General features: G+C 38.9%; 1 protein-coding gene across 4 annotated transcripts; it reads left to right on the top strand.

Annotated features, from left to right (window-relative positions):
• The first annotated feature begins 4,116 nt into the window (after positions 1-4,116).
• Positions 4,117-10,553, top strand: LOC121746567 (homogentisate phytyltransferase 1, chloroplastic-like). Of its 4 annotated transcripts, none has more exons than XM_042140456.1 (13): positions 4,117-4,360; positions 4,954-5,234; positions 5,336-5,419; positions 5,500-5,574; positions 6,532-6,615; positions 6,708-6,797; positions 6,856-6,957; positions 7,135-7,230; positions 7,502-7,573; positions 7,664-7,759; positions 7,908-8,012; positions 8,308-8,390; positions 10,331-10,553. In XM_042140456.1, exons 1-12 carry the CDS (start codon positions 4,288-4,290, stop codon positions 8,347-8,349), a joined length of 1,200 nt encoding a protein of 399 aa, XP_041996390.1. In that variant the 5' UTR covers positions 4,117-4,287; the 3' UTR covers positions 8,350-8,390; positions 10,331-10,553. The 4 variants fall into 4 exon arrangements, with proteins under 4 accessions (XP_041996390.1, XP_041996389.1, XP_041996388.1 ...); XM_042140455.1 differs by lacking the exon at positions 10,331-10,553 and adding an exon at positions 8,740-9,023; XM_042140454.1 differs by lacking the exon at positions 10,331-10,553 and having other exon boundaries at positions 8,308-8,546.

The raw sequence follows: 10,553 nt of genomic DNA, 5'->3' as shown, positions 1-10,553 counted from the left end.
TTTCTGCATATCGCAAATACATTGGCAGCCCGAGAAGAGTTCTTCCAAGAATGGTTCGACGCCGTTGGCCGTCCCAGTCACACGACGTTCCAGAAATGTATTGCAGCAATCCGTCAGGTTGCTACTGGACAAACAACGGATTTGTTCGACGAATACATGCACATTGGGGAAAGCATTGGGTGAATGTGTTTGATGAACTTCTGCAAAGTCGTCCGAGCAGCCTTCACCGACGAATTTCTCTGGAAGCCAAGCACCGCAGATTGTCAGTTTCTGCTCCGACTTCACGAAGAAGTGCACGGATTCCCCGGGATGCTTGACAGCGTCGATTGCATGCATTGGGAATGGAAGAATTGCCCTGTGGCGTGGAGGGGGTCATACACGAGCGGCCACAAAGGCACCCACCCCACCGTTATACTCGAGGCCGTTGCCGACTACCGGCTATGGATTTGGCATGCGTATTTCGGGGTCCTTGGATCGAACAACGATGTCAACGTGCTCAACTAATCCGACCTCTTCACCGAAGTTTTGAATGGTAAAGCGTAGGCCATCAACTTCATCGCTAACAACCGACAATATAAAATGGGGTACTATCTTGCCGACAACATCTATCCGAAGTGGCCAACCTTCGTGAAGACGTTCAACAGGCCGATGAACGAAAAATAGGCTCTTTTTGCGCAGAAGCAAGAGGCTGCTCGCAAGGATGTGGAGAATATGGTTGATATCATGTATACGTGCATAATCTTGCACAACATGATTGTCGCCGACGAAGGACCTGAGGCGGGAAATTGGTTCGACCTTGAAACCCCGGGAAGCTCTACCGCAAGTAGTCCGCCTCGCAGTGGAGTGCATTCGTCTATGCAAGATCGGTTGTCTGTTCGGGCAAGGACACATGATTCTACCGCCCACGCCCAACTCCAGGAGGATCTAATGGAGCACATTTGGGCAAAATTTGGCAACCAGTAGACGCACATGATCGCCATTAGACTACTCTTTCTTCTGCTTCTTTGAGTTTTGAGATTTTGAATTTAGAGAGAGTGAGCAGAAGATTTTAAATTATATAATTTTTATTTTTTTAGGATTTTATTAATGTGTTTTTTATTTTTTTAGAATTTTAAGTTGTAATTTTATTTTATTTAATGAAGTGTGTTTTTATTAATTGAAGTTGTTGGAAATAAAAATAAAAAATGAAATTGAATGAATTAAGGGATGAGATGATTAAGAGATGGTTAAGAGATGGAGGGTTGTAGGTGTTGTCTTTTAGTTAAGAGATGAGATGAAAGGTACAGTGAGGTCCATGAATAGTGAAGAAATGAGACGGTTAAGAGACGGATCAGAGACAGCGTTGCGGATGACCTTATAATTTCAATAAACTTAAATGCTTAATGCCTTTTAAATTGGTCAAAGGAAGAAAACAGAGTAATAATTGTCCATATTAAATATAAATTTGAATCAATCTATCTTTATATTTTTTGCTATAAATATGTGATATCTATCAATATATAAAAAAGCAAAGTTTTGGCCTCATTTTGAATATTTATAAGTTTTAAAAATAAATATAAATATTTATAAGTTTTATGCATGAATTTAAATATTTATAAGTAACTCTCAAGAATATTTGTTTAAATATTTTAATGAGCAATTTGACTAATTTTTAAAGCACAATAATGAGTAAACGTGGTTAGAAATCTTTAAACAAGATAATGAGCATTTAACAAATTTTAACACATTTTGTAACCTCTATTCTCTTAATTTTATAATTTATGATGGTTTAATTCCATGATCTCTCATATCCTAATTTTGTGCCTATAAAAGACACAGAATTGTGTATGAATTACACACCAATAAAAGCATTCTTCATTCTCTATCAAGCTCTCAACATTTATTATATATTTTAGGAACATTGTATTGTTCAAATTTTGAGCTCCATCAAATTAATCGGTGCCTAGCGGGTTGAGATGTTATATACGTTAGGAGGAAGTCGTTTCATCTTTGGGAATAATACGTCAATTCGAGAGCACTAATCGTGATGTAATTTGTCTTGCGGAAAAAGGGTTTTTCTCGACTAGACTAATAGTTTGGTTTATTTTATAATTTTCCATTGTAATTTCCATTTCATTTATTGTTGTTTTTTTCTTTGATTACAATAGTTAGAGTACCACGTGTATATGGTTCGAGAATGGAAGAATTTTAACATCCTTAAGTCGAAACAACATAATATTTATCTTCATCTTTACACAATTTATTACTTTTGTATATTTATATTGTCACTGGCGGCTGACACTATAATTATATTAAGTGGTGTCACAAAAAATAATATTTATCACTTGTGATGAATTAATAAGTGGTGCATAGTATGTATATATATTTGCAATGAGATAATTAAACCAATTAAAATCGAGTTGATCAAACAATTAGTTGTTCAAACAAAATAAAATAGTCTACTACCAAATTTTGGTTTACTAATAATACTATTATTGAATTAGGATTTAGCACTTAATTGTCCTGGAATACAACTGATTTTATACATAGAGTCTAATTATCTGATGTTTCATGATCCAACAAGCCACGTTTAAAAGTGCAATAAATAAAGATAAACGTTCCAACATTCAAAATGGCTATTATTATTCATTAATATAATAGTGTTAATTCAACCAATTAATGTAATGTTTTTTGGGTAGTTTATCATTTGAATTTTTTTATGGTCATAATTTTGACATTTTGAATATTATGAGTTATCGATTTATTATTTTGGTAAAAGTGTGATTTACATTCTTTTTTAGTAGAGAAATATGAAGGATTGTTTTAAACATATTTTTCAAAAGTGTCAACACTTGATATAGTTTCTTCATTTTTGTCCAAATAATTGTTGTCTTGATTCCATTTCAAATATGTTTAATTTTATGTCTTTAGGTGTAAAATGAATTGAGAAGCATATATTTATTGAACTGTTATTATAGAGCAAATTTTTCAATTTTTAAATATTATATAATTATATTATTTCTTATTTTAATTAATCAATTAACAATTTAAAACTGTATAACGAAAAAATATTCCGTCGTGCATCGTACGTGGGTTAACACTAGTTAGTAATAAAAAGCTACCGAGTTTGGAACTTGGGATATTATTTTCCTGAGTCCCACCAACAAAATAAAACATTAATAATTAGTTAGTATAACAAAAAAATATTCCATGATGCATCCCACCTGGGTTAACACTAGTTAGTATAAAAATTTACCGAATTTGAAACTAGGGAAATTATTTTCCTGAGTCCCACCAACCAAATAAAACATTAATAATTACTCCTATTATTAATGGACCCAACGTAACAAACCTATAATTGAACGCTTACGAGAATATTTTTTTTTTTTGGGAATTTGTAACCTATAATTCTATAATATTCTGATCTGAAATTAAGTACCACACTTAAATAAGCTAGCTAGGGACTAGAGAAATTTTCCCCATAGCTTGCGGAGTCATCCAAAAGTTACTAATTGGGGAGCAAAATACTACTCCCTCAGTCCTAGTTTAGGAGTGTAATTTAGTTAGGGCACGAGTTTTAAGAAATTGATGAAGTGTATAATAATTGAAGTGAGGTAATGATTGTTGGAGTGTGTAATAATTGAAGTGGGGTAGTGAAAAGTGGGACTCTTTTGACTTTTTGTATGTTTTAAGATTTTATTTTGTTTTATTTTTATGAAAGTAACGACATTTGCGTGTAAATTTCATCAACAATGAGGTTAAATTTTATGTCCAAATATGGTAAATTCTAAATGAGACTCTTAAACTGGGACGAACAGAAATGATAAAACAGAAAGAGAGTATTAATTACTCCCATTCGCAATTAGTTGTCACATTTTTCATTTCGCTCCGCCTACTACTACAAATAAGAGTTCAAATTTATTTTTACTATAAATGGTAATTGACTTTACATCTCACTAACTCATTTCACTCACGTTTGATTTAAAATTAATGTGAGATTTCTAGTGGTGGATGGGAGGTATTACATGACATATCAGTTCTCATTTTTTTCATTTTCTCTATAACAAAAGTACTAATAAGTTATTGAATTAAAAAAATACAAACTCCTATAAAAATATTATGGTGGTACAGAAATAGAAGCAGATGGTGGCGTTGATGAATAAATATATGCTTCAAAGTGTTGAACATGCAATGCAACAAATCAGGCTTTATCACTCTTCTGTCTTCTCCTAGAGAGAGAGAAGAGAGAGAAATATTTTCCACAGTTTCAAAGTTAAGCCGTTGGTGAGCTCTACTGAATCTTTAAATATGGAATCCATGCTAATTGGACCTTTCCAGAGACCTTTTCCCTTCGCAGCTGAGTTATGCTCGCTTCATAGTGGTACGTGCCAATTTCCTCCATTTTTCAAATAAATATTTTTCGGATGGCGGCGGCGGAAGAGGAATTGGTTTGGTGAATTAAACTTCTCAGTTTTTTCCCCTTTTGCTCAATGTTACGTGCTCGAATTTGGCATTCCGATTGTGAACTGGTTTCCGTTACATTTCGTTAATGGATTTTCCTCCCCCCAAAAAAAAAATATTAATTGCTTTTTCTTTGAATTTGTGGAATGTTGTTGCCAGAAGCAGAGTGTTAATACTGCTATTTCTAGTGCTCATTTTTTTTATTTAGCTTATGGAATTAGATGTTATGATGGATTTGCATTAATAATCAAATGCCATTTCTACACTGTATTTTGTTCATTTTATGCAATCATCTCACACACTGTCACCATGTACAAGTTTTCAACGGCCCACACCCACTCCCTCTTTCAACATTGTTTTGCACTGTGCTTATTTGTTGTCACAGTATTCATCCTCATATTTGAGCATAGATGGCGAAACGACACTTTAAATTCGGATAGATTCAATAAGTGGCATTTCAAACTCGGATTCTGAGCTACAATTACCATGTGAAGTTAATCTGTTCCCTTGTAGCAGGGAATGATTTAAAATGCAAAGCTTTCAGCAGTGTGGGAAGGCTCTATGCCCTGCCGGAGAGATTATGTGTCCGGAGGAAAAATTTGATGCACCAACCTGTCAAAAATATCATCCAAAGAAGAATTACAATAAATCCAAAGCATGACTCAAAGTATGTAGTAAACTCAGCTTCAGGGCATCAACTTGAATCTGAGCCTTCCAAGAACCCTTTGGATCAAGTGAAACAAGCGTTTGATGCTTTCTACAGGTTTTCACGGCCTCATACGGTTATAGGAACAGTTAGGTTACATGTTTCTTGTTTTCTCTTCAGCTTACACGGTGTCATCCTTCAAGCTGGTTTTTCTAATTTAAGTTTTTCATACCCACTTCCCGTGAGCAGGCACTGAGCATCGTTTCAGTTTCTCTCCTTGCGGTTGAGAAACTATCAGATTTTTCTCCATTATTTTTTGCTGGCTTGCTGGAGGTATGGTGCAGTCTTTCTTGTTACTTATCAGTATAGTAAGTCTATCGAATCTTACCCATGCACTGTGTTGTAATTTGCAGGCTATTGTTGCTGCTCTGTTGATGAATATTTATATTGTTGGATTAAATCAAATATCTGATATAGAAATCGACAAGGTTGGCTTCCAGATGTACATGAAAGTTGAAACCATGTCTGCTTTAGGTCAAATATTTTTTTCTTCCTCTCTCTTAAATTGCCAATCCTGAATTTTGATATAACAAAAGAAAATGAAAGAATAAGGGGATACCTAGGTTCTAGAGTATTCACTGTTTAACGCTGTGGAATAAAGGCTTCATGTTGTTTTGATTGGTAATATGGAGCGATGGTAAGATTTAAAGCAGCCTTGATTAAATCACAATCATGAAAGCTATATTTTCTTGGATAAGTTTCATGTCCCTGCTGTCCTCTTAGCTCCAAGGATAAGCTTCTTCTCTAAACGAGGACTAGCAGCTCTAGTTTAATGGTGGGATCATTCTCTATCAAGATTATTCAAACCCAACAAGACTCTGGTACTTATACTTTTAGAGGTTGAAATTTCGTAATGCTAACATCTCAATACAATTCCTTCATATTTTATGTCTTGTGGTTGTTGGACTCACTTGACGATGATATAAAAGGTATAAACTCTAGTTACATCATGTATGTGATGTCCTTTCAGCTCCGAGTATAAGCTTCTTCTTTAAAAGATGACTGGCAGTTATAGTAAATGGGTGGATCGTTATCTGTCTAGATTGTCAAAATCCCGTTGATGACTACTTGACGCTCATGTGCTTGTAGTTGGTAGGCTAAAACTTCATATTCGACTCAAATCTCTAAATAACATCTTTCTATTTTCTTTCTTCTTGTTTTTGAGCTCACTGTGCGATTATATTAGGTACAAACATAGGTTACACTAGAAGAGTCACTGCTTTATGGATGCAGAAGCTTTTAATGTTCAGTTCTTCTGTTAACAGTAGTAACTGTGTGTGTTGCATGTGCTTTTGCTAATGGTGAAAGTTCTATTAATTCGTTATGCTCTCCATCTTATATAATGTTCTATGTTAGATGAAAATTTGACGCAAAACCCATGTCAGGTAAACAAACCATACCTTCCGTTGGCATCTGGAGAATATTCGGTCAAAACTGGTTTAATGATTGTATCATCCTTTGGCATCTTGGTGCGTAAATAGATTCTATAGTTTGATTATAATTAGGATTGTTTATGCCTTCCAATCTTGACGGACTAAAGGTTGCTGCTTCCCATTCTCAGAGCTTTTGGCTTGGATGGGTTGTTGGTTCGTGGCCTTTATTTTGGGCCCTCTTCATCAGTTTCATACTCGGAACTGCGTATTCTATTGATGTAAGTTGGTTTTTGATGCACATTTGTCACTACAATGCTTTATGGTATCACTTTGCAGGTACCACTTTTGAGATGGAAAAGATTCGCTGTAGTTGCAGCTATGTGCATCTTCGCTGTGCGAGCAGTGATCGTGCAAATAGCTTTCTATTTGCACATCCAGGTGATGATTTTGTGTGTTGCAGTTTTCTTTCCACTATGTGATTCTTGATTTGAAATAGTTTTCCACTGAGTAATTAGTTTGTCCACTTTTGATATATTAAAAGGCGCCCCCCTGCTTGTTTCGTCATGTATCTATGTTATCTGAAAGGTACTTATTTAATGTGCTTTCGATTTCCAGACCTATGTGTTTGGACGACCAGGCATCCTCACAAAGCCTGTGATTTTTGCAACTGCATTCATGAGCTTCTTTTCTGTCGTCATTGCGCTCTTTAAGGTGAATTTCATTATGATACTGATATCTAAGCTGTGGATTAATTAGTGGTTCCTTCTCATACGAGTAAGCAACATATGCACCAAATTGTTCTCAATGTTGAAGTATGGCTTATTGGTCAATAGATGACATGAGTCACATGATATATGAACTTATGCGTAAGTGATATGTTGGTGACCTCATGTAATGTTGAATTTCTCCTACTGGTGATCGCGTGTGTGATATTCTGCTTCACTCAAATTTATCTGTTGGCTTGCCTATTTCATATTTATAGGATATACCCGATATTGTTGGGGACAAGATATACGGAATTCAATCATTTACAGTCCGACTGGGCCAAGAGAAGGTTAAATTATCAATTACTGCCTACTTTCTCGCCCAAGCATTACATACAGGACTTTTCTGGGCTAAACTTTTGTTGAGATCTTTGTGGTAGGTTTTCTGGATTTGCATTTCACTTCTTGAAATGGCATATGCTGTTGCATTGTTTGTCGGAGTTACATCTTCTTGCACATGGAGCAAGTGGGCCACGGTAAGCCATTTTTTGCCAACAGTTTGTTCTCACTAAGGATTGATCTGATGATATGATAATCCTGGAACGGGCCAATCTAGACTCGGAATGGTCAAAAAAATTGCAAATGATTACCTACTTATTGCTTTCTCCTTGCCATTGCTTTTAGGTCATTGGCCATACCGCGTTGGGTTATCTTCTGTGGAGTCGTGCAAAATCCATCGATTTCAAGAGCAAGGCAGCAATAACATCTTTTTATATGTTCATATGGAAGGTAATCAATCATCTTCAAAAATTGTGCATTTAAGAAGCTGGTTTGCATTGTGTATTTTAGAAATCGTCAAAATTTGATCTCACTAGCAACTCAAACCAAAACCTTAAAATACGCATCCTAACTTAGGAAGCACGTTATCTGGTTTCAAAACATGAGATCACGTGATCCGATTTTGTTGAAACTTGTATAGTTCTCAGTTCTCACAAACAAGAGTTGATGGATGAGTGTAGTTAGTTTTATCTGTTTTCAAATCCTTGCTTAAAATTAAGCAGATCTATCCTCTTCTGCTGTGCAGCTCTTTTATGCCGAGTATCTGCTCATTCCTCTGATCCGGTGATCTCGGTTTAAAACGATGACAGAGTGCGACGGCCGACACTTGTTAGACCTGATCTCTCATCTGGTTACTATTAGGGCATTAGCAATGGGGCGCCCTAAGACGCGCCCTAAGGCGCGCCCTATGGCGCGCCACGTCAGCAGTTTTATCCTCCTACCTCCCCACCTGCAGTGGGGCGCCCTAAGGCGCGCCCTAAGGCGCGCCCTATGGCGCGCCACATCATCATTTTATTTATTTGTTTAATTGATTTAAATGTTTTCAACTAACAATTAATAACGAGTAAATAAAAAGGTCGAAATAACAAACGGGGACACATTAATAAAAAAAGAAGTTACACCGTTCAACTTACAAAAAAAAAAACTAAGTCGGTGCAATTCCCAACTTCCGACGCAGTTCATCTATCAATGCCCGGAGGTATTCGGCTTCGTCGGGGTCGGTACACTTCTTGAGGGCCTTGTGCGTCTCCAACAACGTCCTCGCCATCGACGCTGTCGCCAACGACGAATACACTTCGGCTGCCTGGGGCGGGAGCATTTCCGGGAGCGGAGGTGGGGTTGCAGCGGTCGAGGATGAGGTCGCGGCCGCCTTCCCTTTGGCCTTCGCAGCCTTGACGCCGGGAGGACGTCGGGAGGACATCGGTGTGCCGGAACCGCTGTCGTCCACGTACAACCGGTTGAGGTCAACCGGTTGATTGCCGCTGCCGCTGCTCGTGTAACCACCAACTTCGGTGGTCTTCATCCTCTTTGGCGCACTAGTGTGCAGAATTCCACCTTGGAATTTCTGCTTGTCCCTCAAAAGCGTCCAGATGGCCTCGTGCTTGAACTCGCCGAACATCGACCGGTACGACAATATCGCTTTAGCACGCACGTCTTCCCAGCTCTCGCCGCTCCCCTGTGCCCGCGCGCACTTCTCGAACTCCGCCGCGTACAAGTTCACTTGCTTCTTCACTTGATCCCAGTGCTTGCGGAGTTGCTCACGCTTGCGCTTGTACGCGTTCGGCGGCTTGGCCGCATTGTAGAGGTCGGCGATGCGCTCCCAGTACGCGAACTGCCTCTGGTTGTTCGCGAATATCGGATCTTCCGATATATCTACCCAACACCGGGCCAAAATGAGAGTTTCCTCGTCGGTGTAGTTTGTACGACCGGGGGCGTACTCATCGCAATCACCGGGAGGCGGCAACTTCTGCGCCCGCTGCCGGTTCCGCTTCTTTTTGGCTGGGGCGGAAGCGGTCGCGGCGGGGTCGGGATCGGCCGCTGCGGCGTCACGTCGGGAGGGGGCGACTGGTCGGGTTGGAGACGGCTCCATGTCCGACAACCCATACGAGTCCGTACTGAAATCGGGATCGTATTGGGCGTTGGTGTCGAACGAACGATATTGGCCGGGTTCTGTACCCGGCCAACGCGCATCTCCACTAAACATAGGACTATTTGGACTTGAAGCCATTTCGTAGTAATTATGTAAATGTAAGTTTCGAAAGTGAAATTGTGAAATGAAATGTAAAACGAATGAACTCTATTTATAAAACAACCAAACCGCGTGCCATCGTCCGCGACCTATCGTCCGTGTACGCCACAATGGGGAGGACGATGGCGCGCCCGATGCCTATCGTCCGCAGCCATCGTCCGTGTACGCCACAATGGGGCGGACGATGGCGCGGACGATAGGCATCGGGCGCGCCATCCTCCGCGCCCTTAGTATCGGCCGCGACGATCGTCCGCGACCTATCGTCCGTATCCGCAATGGGCGCGGACGATCGATGGCGCGGACGATGCGCGCCATCGGGCGTGCCATCGTCCGCCCATTGCGGATGGCCTTACAGCCCCTTCAAAAATTCTGCTCTCTGTTGGTGATGACAAAAATTTAGAAAAACACTACCAATGATTTTACTAATCTCCTTGTGTTTTCCAAATTGGGTATATGCATTACTTTAAATATTAAGATTGGACTGGAATTGATGGATTGTTTTACTCTGGATTTTTTTCAGTTGGAAATCTAAGCTCTCAATCCAAAATATATCACACGCTAATTAATGACATCATAAATATGCTATCGCGTATGAGTTTGGGTTCGGCTTCGCGTTTGGATATGGGCATTATGCGATCAATCTCTGATTTAAGACAAAATATTTGTATTTTTTTCCAGAGAAGGTTAGATATATAACTTCCCTTGATACAAACTACAATCGCTCTACATAAGTATAATTCTCT

Source organism: Salvia splendens, chromosome 9, assembly GCF_004379255.2.
Source record: "Salvia splendens isolate huo1 chromosome 9, SspV2, whole genome shotgun sequence".
NCBI classification, from domain to species: domain Eukaryota; kingdom Viridiplantae; phylum Streptophyta; class Magnoliopsida; order Lamiales; family Lamiaceae; genus Salvia; species Salvia splendens.
Note: the sequence above shows the minus strand (reverse complement) of the source record. Positions and strands in the feature narration are given on the sequence as shown.

What these genes read in the sequence shown, in the direction of transcription:
- LOC121746567 (XM_042140456.1), top strand. Translation starts at nt 4,288, where the DNA reads ATGGAATCCATGCTAATTGGACCTTTCCAGAGACCTTTTCCCTTCGCA. An exon ending in CTGATATAGAAATCGACAAG is followed by an intron (nt 5,575 to 6,531) that starts GTTGGCTTCCAG and finishes AACCCATGTCAG; the next exon opens with GTAAACAAACCATACCTTCC. An exon ending in CTTTCTATTTGCACATCCAG is followed by an intron (nt 6,958 to 7,134) that starts GTGATGATTTTG and finishes TTCGATTTCCAG; the next exon opens with ACCTATGTGTTTGGACGACC.